Genomic DNA, 17,799 nt, shown 5'->3' with positions numbered 1-17,799 from the left:
GTATTCTTCCCAGTAATGATATTGGCAAGTTATTCCAGCGTCTTACAGCAGTTAATTTTTTTTTTTTTTTCCTCAGAAATGGTGCATAATCTAGATTGGTCAGATGTATGAGTTTTGACGAGGTATTGATGGCTAAATACAGTATTTAATGTTTCCTATAGGGATGGGGTAATTTGATCTGCAGGAGGTCGTGAGTTTGGTGCTATGGTGTACGATGTAACTTTATAAATTCCTGAATAAATTATGGCTTGTTTATTTCATGAATGTAATCCAATGTAACCCTATCAAGATTGTATTGATACATAAACTCCACACACGAAGGCCGGTACCCAGATTTGAACCCAAAAGTTTCCAGTTGTAAGTAAATGAGGCTTTTACTTGTTTTTATATTGATGTACATATTATACCGCCGTCGTCGCTATGAGAGCTTTGCGCAAGTTTCCTGGGCCACACCCCGAGCCCCGCATCCCGTAGGGTATCGCCGAACTGCCGCACGGCCTTTTGGTATGGACCGGCCGCCTGCTTCCAAGCGATGTGCGTCCTCAGCATATCCTCTGGCATCCACTCGTTGAACTGAAGGACAAGGCATTAGGGAATTAATTGTTAAAGTGGAGTGCAAGGGGTCCCTCTAAATGTGCACAAAATAGTACAGCTCAGTCCTATTTATCTTTTTTAATACATATTTAGGCCTCAAAGAGCATAGCAGATAAGGGAGCAGTTACTGCCTTCTGTTATTATCATAGAGGAAATTTTTATTTGGTGGATTATAAAGTTCAGTCTTCGGTTGCAACAAATTAAAGCCTCCCTCCTTACTTTGTAACAATTCTTATATTGTCATTGGGTGAAGGATGAAATAAGAGAAATAGGTATCTTTGCATTTCATCTTTGATATTTTCAAGATACAGCTTAGTTGACCAAAAGCTTAAAAATTGGAGAGTGCCCTAGGAAATGTCCAGTTCCACTCTTATTGGTCCAGAGAACCACAGTAGAAGCTCAATTCACGCATTATTTTCTGTTTGTCTTGGAACTGAAGAAGATGTCACCACCCGCTCTACTCACCCGCCTGTGCAGACGCTGCCAGTGGGCGAAGAAACGACGGCCGCTGAGTCTGGACGGAGTCCCGCAGGGGCTACACAACCCCGATGAGGTGCTGAGCTCCTCTGTGTCGCTCTCACCGCTGCTCCAGTTTATGCTGACACGAGATGGATTCCCACCAGCGTGACATTCCTTCATGCTTAAACCTGCAACATTTTTATTTATTGTGGAATCTTAGTTCATAAACTTTGGATTCGGCAAATCTTCACAAAAGGAAGCAATTTTTTGGTTTTTGCGTTTTCCAGCATGACAATCTGACATATTTTGTGAGTCTATTTGTGATATACATCCATCCATTTTCTTTGCCGCTTATCCTCCCGAGGGTCGCGGGGAGTGCTGGACCCTATCCCAGCTGTCAATGGGCAGGAGGCAGGGTACACCCTGAACTGATTGCCAGCCAATCGCAGGGCAAATAGGGACAAACAGCCTCTCTCACAATCACACCTCGGGGCAATTTAATCTACAATCAACCAATCACGTTGGGAGGAAACTGGAGTGCTCGAAGAAAACCCACGCAGGTACGGGGAGAACATGCAAACTCCACACAGGCGGGCCCTGGATTGAACCCGGGACCTCAGAACAGTGAGGGCAGCGCTTTACCAGCTGCGCCACCGTGCCGCCTTGTGATTATACATGTCAACCAAATTTCATGTCACGTGTGAGGTGAAACTTCACTTCTCCATATGTTTGTATACTGTAAGTAAGTAAGTTTCTTTCGGCTTGTCCCTTTCGGGGTCGCCACAGCGTGTCATCTCAGATGAACGCACATATGTTTGGCACAATTTTTACGCCGGATGCCCTTCCTGACGCAACCCTTCTCAGGGAGTGGAGGCCCCAGTGGGATACGAACCCACAACCCCTGGTTTATCAAACCAGTGCTCTAACCACTGAGCTACAGGGCCTCCTATATATATATATATATGTATACTAAACACTTAATTTGCATTTTCTCTCTCTGCCCACTATGAGAGACGGGCGGGAGAGTACTTGGTGTGTTATTTGGTAGGAAAGGGGAGAAGGAGACTTGTAGGCGGAACCCCGAAATACAGGAAGTCATACACAGAGAGGACTGATGAGAGGCGAAAGGAATACATTGAGATGCGACGTGGGGCAAAGGTAGAGGTGGCGAAGGCCAAAGAAGAGGCATATGACGACATGCACAGCAGGTTGCATACGGAAGAAGGACAAAAGGATCTCTCCAGGTTGGCCGGAGAGAGGAATAGAGATGGGAAAATGTGCAGCAGGTAAGGGTGCTTAAGGATAGAGATGGAAATGTGTTGACTGGTGCCAGTAGTGTGCTAAATGGATGGAAAGAATACTTTGAGAACTTGATGAATGAAGAAAATGAGTGCAGTGAAATGTAGTATTAAGGTGGTCCTTAGTGCCGCAAAACATCCTGGGAGCATGTAAATAGCATTTAAAGTCCATGTTTTGTGTCAATTTTTTCACGAGTCATCCTTTTGTTTGTTTTATTGTTTGCTAGTTATGCTATTCTGCTTGGTGTGGTGTGATCATTTTAGTTTCGATGTGACACCGTGAATGTGTACCACATCGTCAGTAATGACCTGGCTACACGTGACACGTCACACAACATTTGTAACTCATTCTGTACGTAATCACATTGTAAGGGTCCATGTCTACTATGTCTATTGTTGTGAAAATATAGGACAATTAAAAAAAAAAAAAAAACTCAGAAAGCAAAATTTGCGTATATGCGGGTTTGCGAAAGATGAACTGCAAATGGACAAGGGCACGCTGTACACTAATTTCCACTTCCGGTAAGTTAGCAGACTTTTGTTCAATCATTAAGCGGCAAAAAATGAGAAGGAGCTGGTGTATACCACACGTCGGACTCAGAGATTCATACGGAGCAACAGACTGACAGACACATAGGTCAAAGTGCATACATGCGAGTAGTGGCAGCTTTCGTCGGTAGGGTGCGGCGTGGCGTTTATTGGGTGCGAGACGGCGAGTCAGGACGCGTTGGAGGTGGCCGGTGTGGCTCAATGTCGCCACCGTCAAGCTGTAAAGGTACACAGGCTCTATCAGGTGAGACAATAGCGCTCCCTGAAGGCCCACGGCGCACCACCTGTTGAACACACACAGTTAATGAGGATTAAGAAGAACTTTAATGGGCCACTGTCACGAAATGCATGATTTTTAAAGGCTAAGGCTAAGGTATCTATGTAGCTTTAAGACTAGTTCATCTATGTCCAAGACTAAGTTCACGAGTAGTTGAATGAAGTCTATGTAAGTAATGTAAGAAGCTGTAAGATCACAGGAAAGTGTCAAATGAAGAGTAGTTGTAAGTGAAAGACTACACCAGTCAGACTAGTCGAACTGAGTCTACGAGTATCCTGTATATTGCAATATTCATTTAAATCCAAGACTAAGAGTACAGTAGTCAAATCCAACATTCATCAAAGAATAGTTCAAATCGAGACCAGTTCACTCCCAAGTTAAAGACTCAGTCTCAGAGAGTCCAAGAATAGCCCAAGACAAAGTCTCAGATAGTATTGGTAAATCTCAAGACTCGTCCAAATCCAAGACTAAGACCATCTTGAGTAAATTTAAGAGTATTTTACATCCGAGACAACAGCGTAATCACCGTCAGTGTAGGTTTACTGTACGTAGTCAAATTCCAAGTCTTGTTTCTAGTCTAATTGTATTCAAGACTTGAAACAACCACTGATGAGCAACCAGCGCGTGTGACTTACTTTGCTATTTTGTCCGTGCAGGACATGCTGACTTGGGGTTTACTCGACGACACTCCCGCTGTCTTCTGATTGGCTGGTCGAGCTGTGATGGGTAAAGACCCCTGTCCGCCCCCCACCTTGGTCCTGAGGCCACAGCGCAACTCGTGCATCATCATGGGGGCTAACGACACACAAGCATGCACAAGATCACTTCGTCTTAGATTTAGACTGCTCGTTAGACATGATTACTCTTGGAATTAGTCATTTACATAATTGGACTAGTTTTGTTTTAATCCTTTTTTTAGTTTTAGTCCTGGATTTAGACAAATCCAAGATTTCTGTAAATTATTTTTGGATTAAATTTTAGTGTTGAATTTAGACCACTGTGATATTTAAAATAGTTTTAGATTTACTGGTATAATTATGAGATTTACTGTAGTCTTGGATTCAGACTATTAGACTAGTCTTGCATTTAAATTACTTTATACTTGGTGTTGGAATTAGACTAAACCAAGATTTACTTAAATTACTTTTTTGACCTCAAGTAGCCTTGGATTTAGGCTTTACTGGTATTCGACTAGTGGTGTTACTGGGATTAGACTGGTTTTAGATTTACTGGTAGAGATTTAGTCTTGCATTTAGACTACTAGACTGAGATTAGTCGTGGATTTAGATTACTTTCACATTTAGTCTTGGATTTAGACTAATCCGAGACTTAAATAATGGACCTTTTGACTGAATCTTGGTCTCCTCTTAGATCTAGACAAGTCCTAGATTTACACTACTCTTGGCCTTCCATTGGATTTAGTATCAATTAGGTACAGTCATTTCAAATTGAACTAAACTACTCTTAAATATGGACTACTGTAGTCGTAGATTTGCTTAGGCTGCTCCGACTCCAAAATATGAAATTTGTTCTTGTTAAGACTGAGTCTTTGATTTAGTAAAGCCTAGGTGAAGGGCTCACGTGAGGCGTAGTTTTCGTATGGGCAGTTGAGTCTAGCATCTCCACACGGAGACGAGGTGACAAACATGTGGAATCCAATGTGGTCTCGCAGTCTGAAGACCCCCCGGCGACCAGTCGCCGGTTCAAAGATGGACTCCGAGCTCGCAACAGTCTCGTCTGGAGGACTTTGAGAAAGTTTGTACCATTAGATTTAGTCTTGGATTTACATTTATGCATATATCATAAATGAAACTGTGTGTGTGTGTCTTTCTCACTCATGTCTGTCTCATCGGCGGCCCATAAACATTTGATTTACGTCTTTTAATTAAAGTAAAACTTGAAATCTACAATATGACATTGTGTATAGACACACAGTCACATTCCGTTATGGTTTACTTCTGTTATGCGTCTTGGCGTCTTCTTTTGAGGGAATCCTCCACATCATCAGTTCGTGTACCTTCCATAAATTTTTCCAGTAATCTCTCCAGCTTCAAATTGTTTTAAACACTCGGCAACAGTTATTGGATTTTATTTTTGTGAGACGTTAATTGTTAACGTTGCTGCTGTTGTAGAGTCACCAGAAACAAGAGACTGTCGACGCTTTCTGTTGTTGTAATACCGAATTCCAGCCTAGGGGGAAACATCCATCCATCCAACCGTCCGTCCGTCCGTCCGTCCATCCATCCATCCATCCATCCATCCATTTTCTGAGCCGATTATCCTCACAAGGGTCGCAGAATTAATTATTAATCTTGGATGAAGTCTTTAGTCCTACTTGTAATTTAACTCTTGGGTTTGACTTATTACCATCGGAGCATCTCCATCTGAGTGTATAAGAAGCGCAACAACGCCCTCCTGCACACAACCTCGGCATGACAGTCACGCAACACACTGTCGTCATGACAACCGCCGTCCCAGTCCAAACACTTGGTCCCCGTTGCCATGGAAACCACCTCTGCTGTGTTCGCCTCAAACCCTAGAAGCAAAATTATTCAGTTGTGTGATAAGTTATGATATCCTTTTACTGCCTTTAATTTTTTTTCTCAATCACGACAACCTCTTGTCATGATGAAAGCAGCCATGTTGTGTGGAGTTTGGTCCATTAACTGCTCATATTTTTGTCTCACAAGATGGACGATGGACTCTGCAAAAAACTAAATGAAGACAAAGGGTTAGCAAATTCCTCAAAAATAAAAAAATATTTTTTAATGTGAATTATTACACTAATGAATGAATTAATGAGTTTTTGGTGGTGACGGTGACACAAGGTCATGCATAACCAACGTGTTGAACAATTATCTTCGGGATTATGGCGTTTTCACAGTCTTGGTCGGCTGCCCATCCGCCACCGTTGCTAAAATGTTCGTTATGATGATCGCTCGTGCTGACTTGCGCTAATACGTCACACCTTCTGATTGATAGCTCCTTTTTTAAAATCGTTCAGGTCTTCCTCCATTTTTATACCAAACATTAATGCCTACAGCAAAGATGGAGGCAGGGAGGGAAGGAAGTCAAGAAGGGAGAGAGATTCAGAGGAAGACTGAAAGGGAAGGAGATAGGATGGAACAACAGACGGAAAGAGAAGAAAGCAGGAGGAAAGAAGCCCACAATTGTACTCCTACTTGAGGTCCACTTTAGGGGACGAGTGCTGACATACAATCTACTAATCTTCCCTTTGAGAGCAATCAGAAGATGTGTGTAAATCTCACCTGAGGTAGTTGCTGTTTGTCCCCCTGGAGGGCCATCACCTTCCTCTCGGGGCCCACACCAATGTCGTAGAGAGAGCTCAGAACGGCGGCTGCCGCCCGGGCCTCGGCAGCTCTTTTACTAGGGCCGCAGCCTTCGAATATCCGTCCCTCTACCCGGACTGCTGCGATGAAACGCCTATCGGGCCGGCCGTGAAGTCGCTCAGTCAGGCAAAAGTAGCGCAGACCCGGTCGCAGTTCACCAAGCACCCCCACCGGACCAAGTCTCCTTAAAAGCCAGGTGCTGATTGCTCCCCCTGGACTGCATGGACTGCGGCTCCAGGACAAGAGCTCCTTCTTTAAGACGCATGTCCACTTTTCACCTTCTGCCCGAGGAACAGCAACGAATCAGAGACAGAAGACCTTGACCCTGGCCATTGTGAATGGTGCGCATCTGGTGCAAACTAGTGATGGGATGTCTTTGGTCAGAGACTGGAGAGGAGGTGGATTTATGAAATGATTGCAGCGTTTCTGGAATGTCATCTCGTGATAAACGAAGGAATACTTTATGAAAAACTACTGAATGCAGTGGTTTATATAACATGGATGTATGATGGTGTATATACTTTTGCCACCTGTGTGCCCTGCGCAGAACATTTCTGACTGATCCAGATGATCATTTGTGAAATCATCCTCGACGGTCCCGACACCCTCCAAGCCTGCTTCGGGGAACTGGACGAAGGACTTGAGAGCCAGCTCAGCCGCCCTCATCTTGGCTTGTTTTTTCGTGTTTCCCCTACCCTCGAAGTGGAGGTCGTTCACATCCACGGCCACCGCAAACACGGGGGCATGTGGCGGGCCGGTCTGCGACACCGTGTCGTAGCGAAGACCCGGTCGCAGCTCATTCAGCCGGACCACTGAGTTCTTCTTCCGAGAGAGCAACCAGGCTGCTCTCTTCCACATCGGGTGCCCCATTTGTGGGTACTTCCTCTCGGACACTCTGAGTCCTCGGTCCTCAACGTCCTTCACTCCAATGCTCCTTGAACCTGACGACACAATTCTTACGTTACTCGGCTACCTTGTCTAACGAATGCCCAAACTTTACAGTTTCATCCAGTCTTACAGGGTCAACTTTTTTGCTTTGTCGTGCAAGCTAAAAAGTGAGTTACCATTTGCCCAAGCAATTTGTTCTAGCCTTCTTGGTTAATTAACAGACAGAAAATATCACTGTATTACCTGATGAAAAGATGGGAAGAAAGGAAAGGAAAGAATAGGAAGGAGACAGCAATTGAAGTAAATGGTAAGGAAGAAGAGAGGGAAGGAGACAGCGACTGTAGGAAATAGGAAGGAGGGAGGGGAGGCATTAAGAAGACGACCAGTGAAGAGATTACAATGGAAGGAAAGAAGGACGGTGTCATGCTCCTGGATTCCAGCCAGGGCTGGGCGTGGCCAGCTAATCTGTAGGTGCACACCTGCGCCTCATGACCTTTGATTAGACCCAGTACATATAGGACCCGGGGGACGACAGATACTCCGCTAGATATTGCTCTTCAAGCCTCGTTCCCGCACTCCTGCTTTCTCGACTTCTGACCTCCGTGCACCGACCCACGCCTGTTCATTGACCACCCTCGTAAGCCCATTCGTACTGGTACTACGAATTGTTTGGACTGTCTACCTGATCTCAGACCTCGGACCGAATAAAGGTTTCCTCTGTACTGTCTGCTGTCTCTGGAGTCGTGCATTTGGGTCCACCCTTGAGCCCCGCATCGTGACAGAACGATCTAGCCAGAACATGGACCCAGCCGACTCTGAAGCCATTCGCCGTGCGCTGCAAGTGCAGGGCAAACGCCTGGGTGAGCAAGAGGCTGCTCTCCAGGGTATGACTCACCAGATCCAGGAGCTCTGCACCCAGCTGGAGCCGTGGCTAGCCTCCCAAGCTAGCGCGGCCGCTCCTGTGCCACCATCACTCCGCTCTCACGACCAGAGCGGTTCTCAGGCGACTCCGGTAACGTCAAGCCCTTCCTGGCGCAGTGCGATCTCCACTTTGAGCTGCAAGCGTCCGCTTTTCCCACGGACCGCTCCCGGATCGCCTTCGTCATTTCCCACATGACAGGGAGGGCGGAGGCATGGGCCACCGCCGAGTGGAGCCGTAACTCGGAGACCTGCCGCTCATGGGCGAGCTTCGTCTGCGCGCTCACCCAGGTGTTCCAGTACGCGGCTCCGGAACGCCAGGCGGCGTCCTCGCTCATGACAATTCGCCAGGGACGTCGCCGCGTGTCCGACTACGCCATTGAGTTCCGGATTCGGGCTGCCGAGAGCCGCTGGAATGAGGAAGCCCTCCATGACGCGTTTTACGAGGGACTGTCCCCACTGATCCGTGGCCATGGATCTTCCGCCTTCGCTTAACTCCCTCATCGCATTGGCCCTCAAGGTGGACCAGCGCCTCACCGTACAGAGACGGAGGAGAGGGAGAGTCGCAGTCCGGTTGCTTCCGCTTTCCGGCCACCCGTGTTGTCAGCTTCATCGGAACCCATGCAAGTGGAGGGCCTTGGCGGCTCAGCGGAGGAGCGCTTACGTCGGCGACGAGAGGGACGCTGTTTTTACTGCGGGCGTTTGGAACACTTGATCGCCCGCTGCCCGACTCGACCAGGGCACTCTGACATCAGGATCTCTGCTCCGGTGAGTGTGCGGTACACCGCGGCGGGGTCAGGGAGGTCCCTTCTTCACCTCACCTTGGGAATGGACTCCCGTTCATGCACTGTGACGGCCTTCATAGATTCTGGGTCGGAAGCTAATCTGATGAATCCCCGCGTGGTTGAGGAGCTGGGGGCAGCAACCTTCCCCACGCAACGGTTTCATCACGCCTATGCCGCCAACGGCAAGTTCCTTTGTCGGGTTATACATCGCACTCAGACGCTACGTATGAGCTTCCCGGACGCTCACTCGGAGCATATTAGCTTTCATGTCTTCGACGCACGTAGTAGCGACATCATCTTGGGCAGCCCGTGGCTCAAAGAACATAATCCGCACATAGATTGGACCACGGGTCAGGTCAAGACTTGGGGAGAGGACTGTCTCAGTCGCTGTTTCGCTGTCCGGAGAGACAGGGGTATTCAAGTTGCGCCGGTTCGGCTAACAGAACCTCGTACCGTCCTGGACCTGACCGCAGTGCCCTCCTGCTACCATGACCTACGGGAGGTCTTCTCTGAATCTAAAGCAAAGTCCGCCACATCGGTCATACGACTGCGCGATTGAACTCCTGCCAGGCACCTCTCCTCCCAGAGGGAAACTGTTCTCTTTAACAGGACTAGAGCATCAAGCCATGAGGGACTACATCGAGGACTCGCTGGCAGCCGGACTCATTCGCCCCTCATCCTCACCAGCCGGCGCGGGGTTTTTTTTTTGTCAAGAAGAAGGACTCCACGCTGCGACCCTGCATCGACTACCGAGGACTGAACGACATCACAGTCAAGAACAGGTACCCTTTGCCACTTATCTCTACAGCATTCGAAGTCCTCCAGGGAGCCCGGATCTTCACCAAGCTCGACTTGCGCAGCGCTTACCATCTGGTGAGGATTCGGGAAGGGGATGAGTGGAAGACGGCGTTCAACACCCCCACAGGGCACTATGAGTATCTTGTGATGCCCTTTGGACTGACAAATGCTCCGGCCGTCTTTCAGAACTTCATTAACGACGTGCTTCGGGAGTTCCTGAACAGATCTGTCTTTGTTTACCTGGATGACATTCTCATCTTTTCAGCAGACCTAACCTCGCACATTCAACAAGTCAGAGAGGTGCTCCGGCGTCTGCAGCAGCACCAATTATACGTGAATATGGATAAGTGTGAGTTCCATCGGGCATCCGTGTCCTTCCTGGGCTTCGTCCTGGCTGAGGGAGAGATACGGATGGATCCTGGGAAGGTCGACGCGGTGCTGCGGTGGCCTACCCCCACCAACAGGAGGGACGTGCAGAGGTTTTTGGGATTTGCCAATTTCTATAGGAAATTCATAAGGAACTTCAGTTCCGTGGCCGCTCCTCTGCATTCGCTCACCTCGCCACATACCCCCTTCGACTGGTCCGGGACCTGCCAGGAGGCCTTCAGCAGGCTCAAGGCAAGTTTCACTACTGCGCCCGTTCTCATTGTTCCGGACCCAGATAACCAGTTTGTGGTGGAGGTGGATGCATCGAATTCAGGAATCGGAGCAGTCTTGTCGCAGAGGAGTCCCAGGGATGGAAGGATCCACCCGTGCGCGTTCCTGTATAGAAAGTTGACCCCAGCAGAGAGGAACTACGACGTGGGAGATAGAGAACTGCTGGCGGTCAAGAGCGCGTTGGAGGAGTGGCGGCACTGGCTGGAGGGCTCGCAAGTACAGTTCGTTGTCTTCACGGACCATAAGAACCTTGAATACTTGAAGTCTGCGAAGAGGTTGAACGCCCGTCAGGCCAGGTGGGCCCTATTTTTCACCCGCTTCCACTTTAAGGTGTTTTTCCGCCCAGGCTCCAAAAACGGCAAGCCGGATGCACTCTCGCGGATCCACGAGGGAGGGCGCACGGATTCAGACGCCGCTACTATCCTGCCAGCGGGGTGCTTCATGGCCGGTTTCACCTGGGTGGTCGAGTCGCGGGTGAAGGAGGCTCTGGGAGAGACACCGCCACCCGCGGATTGTCCGTCGGGCCGCCTTTTCGTCATCCCATCTCTGCGGGGAGACGTCATCAACTGGGCCCATACCAACAAGACGGTTTGCCACCCGGGTATGGCGAAGACACGTTCAGTGGTCGAACAAAGGTTCTGGTGGCCTAACCTCAGCAAGGACGTAAGGGAGTTCGTCAACGCCTGCCCGGTGTGTGCTGCCAATAAGACTTCCCGCCTACGCCCTGTTGGTGAGTTGCAACCCCTGTCCATTCCCTTTCGTCCGTGGTCACACATCGCGCTGGACTTCGTCACCGGCCTGCCGCCTTCACAAGGGAACACAGTGGTGCTGTCCGTAGTGGACCGTTTTTCCAAGATGGTTCACTTCGTGCCGCTTCCGAAGATCCCGTCGGCCAAGCAGACAGCCCAGTTGGTATTAGACGAGGTCGTCCGTTACCACGGCCTACCCCAGGACATTGTTTCGGACAGGGGTCCGCAATTCAGCGCCCGTTTCTGGAAGGAGTTCTGCAACCTCATCGGCGCTTCTGCAAGTCGGACATCGGGTCATCACCCCGAGTCTAATGGCCAGACTGAGAGGATTAACCAGGAATTAGAGACCGGTCTTCGATGTCTGGCATCCAGGGACCAGAGCACGTGGAGCCAGCACATCAAGTGGGTGGAGTATGCCCACAATTCTCTACCCTCCGCTTCAACAGGTATGGCTCCACTCCATGTCGTGCATGGCTACCCTCCGTCCCTGTTTCCTCCACTGGTCACAGACTCCGCAGTTCCGTCAGCCCTGGCCGTGGTGCGACGCTGCAAACGGACCTGGGAAGCAGCTCGGAGGACACTGCTGCGCATGAGCAGCGCCTACAAGGCCGCAGCAGACCGCAAGAGAAGGGCCGCACCAGAGCTCAGAGTGGGACAGCGAGTGTGGCTCTCCACCAAAGATCTCCCGCTGCGGACGGAATCCCGCAAACTTGCTCCCAGGTTCGTTGGCCCGTTCCCGGTTTCCAAAGTTATTAACCCGGTCGCCGTCTCGTTGAAACTGCCCAGGTCGATGAGGGTGCACCCTACGTTCCACGTCAGCAGACTTCGCCCGAATCGCACGTCGTCGCTGGCTCCTCCGCTCAAATCCCCCCCGCACCCCCGCATGGTCAACCGTGGGTTGGTGTATACTGTGCGCCGGTTGCTGTCTTCCCGTCGCAGAGGAAGGGGGGTCCAGTACCTGGTGGACTGGGAGGGATATGGCCCGGAGGAGCGCTCTTGGATCCCCTCCCGCTTCGTCGTGGACCGCTCCCTCATCAGGGACTTTCACGCGGCTCACCCTGATGCTCCTGGGCCGTCCAGAGCCGGCCGTTGGGGGGGGGGGTACTGTCATGCTCCTGGATTCCAGCCAGGGCTGGGCGTGGCCAGCTAATCTGTAGGTGCACACCTGCGCCTCATGACCTTTGATTAGACCCAGTACATATCGGACCCGGGGGACGACAGATACTCCGCTAGATCGTTGCTCTTCATGCCTCGTTCCCGCACTCCTGCTTTCTCGACTTCTGACCTCCGTGCACCGACCCACGCCTGTTCATTGACCACCCTCGTAAGCCCATTCGTACTGGTACTATGAATTGTTTGGACTGTCTACCTGATCTCAGACCTCGGACTGAATAAAGGTTTCCTCTGTACTGTCTGCTGTCTCTGGAGTCATGCATTTGGGTCCACCCTTGAGCCCCGCATCGTGACAGACGGTTAGAAAAAAAAAAGTCTGTCAAGGAAATATGAAGTAAAGAGAGTTGGAAGAAGACAGCGAGGGAGGGAGGTAGAAGTGAAGAACACCACAAGTAAAGGAAATAAAAAAAGTGCCAAGGAAGGAAGGAGGGAAGCTCAGTGATGAAATAACATGTGATGGTGCGACTCAAAATCTGACCATCCATTTATGAAATGAGTAAACAGCAGATGAGGAATTACTGAAGTAACATATGGTCCCAAAAAACAATGATCTCTTCTTTTCTCTTTCAATTTAATAACTTTTTATTCATATGAGTTCATCAGCTCTCACAAGAAAGAAGAGAAAATGTGTTATTACTGATTTTCTTTTTCAATATAACCACATCCTACATTATAATGTTATCTAATAATCGCGTTTCATGATGTAGAATCGGAATTTTATTGAATATTGTTTGCATTTCATTGTTATAAGCAATTGTCAAGCTCTTGTTTGAATGTTATCATCACATCTACTTTTCTTTCACATTAATACTAAAATATGAATGCCATGCATTCACGGTACATTAAGTGGGGCATGAAGGCTGTCGTAGTTCTAAATTTTAATAAAGTTCAATAGTATTGAAATTGATGAAAAGGTATGTGGTGTGTGGTCATGAAAAAAGAAAGGGGGAGGAAGGAAGAGGGGAAAGAAGGAGTCTGCCAAGAGGACAGAATGAAGGAAGGAAGGAAGGAAGGAAGGAAGGAAGGAAGGAAGGAGAGAGGGTGAGAAGAAGACAGCAAGTCAAACAAATAATGAGTGAAGGAAATAAGGAACTAAGGAAGGAATGAACAAGGTGGGAAGAAGGGAACAAGTGAAAGAAAAGGGAAGGGAGAGAAGAAAATAGCAAGCAAAGGAGGCAAGAAAGAAGAGAAGGATAGAAAGAAATTGAAGGAAAGAAGACAACAAGGAAGGAAGGAAAGACTTAAAAGTCATCAACAACTTTGCTGTGAAGTCACTGATCGCTGTGTGTGTTAGCATTCGCTAAATTGATCAATGCATTTGTGGAGGGGAAAAAGTGTGTTGTGCGTTAATGAAAATGGAAGTTGGATTAGTGGGAAAAAAAACACTTTGAATAAAAATGGTGGATTTAGTGGCCCAAAAAAAAACAACCACAAAAAAAAGCCATCAAGCCATAATCTGCCGCTTTTTGTCAGGATTAGCATGCGGAAAACAATGAAGCACAATCGCACGCTAATCCCGCACGCTAAACCGGACGACCTGTCGATGCCGCAATTACACCAACGCATTACCAGGCGGCCATCTGCTTCTGACAATCTGACAACCAAAGGCAACATTTTGTTCTTTTCTTTCCATTTCAAAACTTTGTCAATGAATTCATTCGATTATTCATCGGAATGAACGCAACCAACAACTTTAGCATCGCTGTGCTAGCCCATGCTAATTGCTATGCCAAGTATACTAATGGACACTAGCCAGCAGTCTATTTTTTCCTCTCCGTGTCCTGTCATTGGCTGGCGACCAGTCCATCCAAAGAACATTTAAATTGAAGTCAAGCTATGTACTTGTAACACATATTAGAACTAATAAAATAAACCCTAACTAAAAATATGACTAACTATAAGTGATGAAGCCGATTTGATATATATTTAATACACACATTATAAAATAAAGATGATTATTTTTCATTATGATCTGTGATGTTATATTATTTTAATTATTAAAAGTATCTCTTAGTAGTTATTATAAAGATCAAATGCATTACACGTATATTACATTACCCCAAAAGACGACTTTCCTTCCATCGATGGGAGAAATAAATGCAGTTATTATTATTAGTTTTTTTTTACTTGTTTTGTTGTTAAGGGGAACTACATCAAATTAGTGACAAATATACAATCATTCTTGTATTTAGGGTTAGGGTATATATTTGTAGGCTAAAAATTCGGCTGACATGACATTCATGACATTGCATAAATGAATCATAAATGATGAGACTACGTCCTTGTACGTACCTGTGACTCTACTCCTCCTCTTCCTCTTTCTTTTCTTCATAACGTCTGTAACTTGACACACCTCCATAACCTGTTTAATATTCTGAATAATAATAATAATAATACTAATAATAATAACTGCACGCGTGCGTGGTATGTTTGCAGAGTGAGAGGGAGCAACTGTGGAGTGACATTTCACACGCGCGCACGCACTCACTACCCACGCCCCCTCACCCTTGATTGACAGGAGGAAGTTTGAAAACTGGTTCATGAACAAAACCTCTTTAAGAATAATTTAGGTAAGGTGAAGGCAAAAACAATTATCAAAATTTTGTTTTTTTGTTATTCTATAATAAATCAATTTATGTACAGTGTCATGAAAAATATTGCCCCTTTTCAGATTTTTTCATTTATTTTTGCAGATTATCCCCACATAACTTAAACCCATATAAGATAAAAAGAAGACAAGTAGACAGACACATTTCTTAAATAGTGATTCTATTGATGAAAAAGAAACAACATTTGACGCAACCTGGCTCTGTGTGAAAAAGATAGTTGTCTCTCTTGTTAAATCATAAATTAACTGTGGTTAATCACATCATTACCTTCAGACCTGTTCAGTCAAGAAATCCCCTAAACGGAACCTGTTTGATAAAAGAAAGTCAGCCAAAAGATCGAGGCTCCAAGAAAATGCCACAAGAACAGAAATGAAGTACTCCACAGTAATTGACAACTCTCAGGCTGGAAATTGTTGAAAAGCAATTTCTCAAGCTTTAGGACTCCAGTGAACCACAGTGAGTTATCTTCAAATGGGGTAAACATGGAACAGTGGTGAATCTCCCCTGTAGTGGCCAACCTACAAAAATTACTCCAAGAGCACAGCGATGACTGTTGACCAAGACAAGAACATAAGGACTCATTTTTCTTTTGCAAAAAGAAAAAGCAGAACAAAAAAACATCAGAATAATTCCCAAGACTATTGGGAGAATATTCTATGGAATGACAGGACAGAAAATGAACTTTTACATCTGGTGTAAATGTAAGAAGGTATTTCAGAAAAAAAAAACATCCTACCTCCATCATACACTGAAGAAAATAAGTATTTGAACACCCTGCTATATTGCAAGTTCTCCCACTTAGAAATCATGGAGGGGTCTGAAATTTTCAGCATTGGTGCATGTCCACTATGAGACAGATAATCTAAAAAAAAATCCAGGAATCACAATGTATGATTTTTTAACAATTTATTTGTGTGATACAGCTGCAAATAAGTATTTGAACACATGAGAAAAACAATGTTAATATTTGGTACAGTAGCCTTTGTTTGCAATTACACTGTTCAAACCGTTCCTGTAGTTGTTCACCAGGTTTGCACACACTGCAGGAGGGATTTTGGCCCACTCCTCCACACAGATCTTCTCTAGACCAGACAGGTTTCTGGGCTGTCGCTGAGAAACATGGCATTTCAGCTCCTTCCAAAGATTTTCTATTGGGTTTAGGTCTGGAGACTGGTTAAGCCATGCCAGAACCTTGATATGCTTCTTACGGAGCCACTCCTTGGTTTTCCACGGCTGTGTATTTTGGGTCATTGTTATGTTGAAAGACCCAGCCACGACCCATCCTCAATGCTCTGACGGAGAGAAAAAAGTTGTTCCCCAAAATCTCACAATACGTGGCCTTGGTTATCCTCACCTTAATACAGTGCAGTCGTCCTGTCCCATGTGCAGGAAAAACACCCCCAAAGCATGATGCTACCACCCCCATGTGTTAGGTCCAAAGCACGGACTTCTCGCTCAATGTGGGCTCAGAGGCTCCGGCACCAGGATAAAATGATGAGACAGAGGCAGAGTTGTTTTTCACCAAACTGCAGTTTGGGGAGAGCTTGGGGGAGAAGAACATATTCTCCACGCCCGCACGTAAGACTCTCTCCGAGCTTTCCCAAAACCACACATTTTATTGAGCTTCACACATAGGGTGGGGGAGAGCAGGTTTCACAAGACAAGTAAAGTTGTTTTGCAGAGACAGTTAATCTTCTCAAGGCCGGGTGTCCTCTGATTAGACACAGTTCTTCCTGTTACAAAAACCCACAAGTATGCAGCTATCATAAATTTGCAGTCACTTTGAGCTCTTAAGCTTCCCATAGACAAACAGTACACACACGCATCTTTGCACAGTAACAGAGTTATTAAAAGAGATTTATGACACATGAGGTGATACATTTCACAGGCCTCTGTGAAATGTGTAAGCTTATCTTACACCATGCTTCACAGTAGGGATGGTGTTCTTGGGATGGAACTGATCACTCGTCTTCCTCCAAACACGGTTGGTGGAATTATGACCAAAAAGTTCCATTTTGGTCTCATCTGACCACAAAACCTTCTCCCATGACTCCTCTGTATCATCCAAATGGTCATTGGCAAACTCGAGGACAGGCCTTGACATGTGCAGGGGAACCTTCCGTGCCATGCATGACTTCAAACTATGACGTCTTAGTGTAGTACCAACAGTCACCTTGGAAACGGTGGTTCCAGCTCTTTTCAGGTCATTGACCAAGTCCTGTCGTGTAGTCCTGGGCTGATTCCTCACCTTTCTAAGGATCATTGAGACCCCACGAGGCGATATCTTGCATGAGGCTCCACTCCGATTGAGATTGACCGTCGTGTTTAGCTTCTTCCATTTTCTAATGATTGCTCCAACAATGGACCTTTTTTCACCAAGCTGCTTGGCAATTTTTTTGTAGCCCTTTCCAGCCATGTGGAGTTGTACAACTCTGTCTCTGGTGTCTTTGGACAGGTCTTTGGTCTTGGCCATGTTACAAGTTTGAGTCTTACTGATTGTATGGGATGGACAGGTGTCTTTATGGAGCTAACGACCTCACACAGGTGCATCTGATTCAGAATAATACATGGAGAGGAGATGGATTTTTAAAGGCGGACTAACAGGTCTTTGAGGGGCAGAATTCTAGCTGATAGACAGGTGTTCAAATATTTATTTGCAGCTGTATCACACAAGTCGTTAAAAAAAAAAAATCAT

At 46.7% G+C, this 17,799-nt stretch overlaps 1 protein-coding gene across 1 annotated transcript; it reads right to left on the bottom strand.

Annotated features, from left to right (window-relative positions):
- Positions 1 to 25: 25 nt before the first annotated feature.
- On the bottom strand, positions 26 to 7,872 carry LOC133510881 (double-stranded RNA-specific editase B2-like). The gene is made up of 10 exons (XM_061839329.1): positions 7,814 to 7,872; positions 7,058 to 7,468; positions 6,447 to 6,808; positions 5,795 to 5,891; positions 5,545 to 5,713; positions 4,759 to 4,922; positions 3,813 to 3,972; positions 3,003 to 3,184; positions 1,060 to 1,241; positions 26 to 573 (listed from the first exon to the last, which is right to left on the bottom strand). Exons 2-10 carry the CDS (start codon positions 7,395 to 7,397, stop codon positions 385 to 387), a joined length of 1,845 nt encoding a protein of 614 aa, XP_061695313.1. The 5' UTR covers positions 7,398 to 7,468; positions 7,814 to 7,872; the 3' UTR covers positions 26 to 384.
- Positions 7,873 to 17,799: the final 9,927 nt, after the last annotated feature.

Source organism: Syngnathoides biaculeatus, chromosome 13, assembly GCF_019802595.1.
Source record: "Syngnathoides biaculeatus isolate LvHL_M chromosome 13, ASM1980259v1, whole genome shotgun sequence".
NCBI classification, from domain to species: Eukaryota; Metazoa; Chordata; class Actinopteri; order Syngnathiformes; family Syngnathidae; genus Syngnathoides; species Syngnathoides biaculeatus.
The sequence above is the reverse complement of the archived record's forward strand: the minus strand, read 5'-3'. Positions and strand labels throughout refer to the sequence as shown.

What these genes read in the sequence shown, in the direction of transcription:
- LOC133510881 (XM_061839329.1), bottom strand. Translation starts at nt 7,397, where the DNA reads ATGGGGCACCCGATGTGGAAGAGAGCAGCCTGGTTGCTCTCTCGGAAG. An exon ending in TGCACGGACAAAATAGCAAA is followed by an intron (nt 3,185 to 3,812) that starts GTAAGTCACACG and finishes TGTGTTCAACAG; the next exon opens with GTGGTGCGCCGTGGGCCTTC. An exon ending in AAAGCTGCCACTACTCGCAT is followed by an intron (nt 1,242 to 3,002) that starts GTATGCACTTTG and finishes AAAATGTTGCAG; the next exon opens with GTTTAAGCATGAAGGAATGT.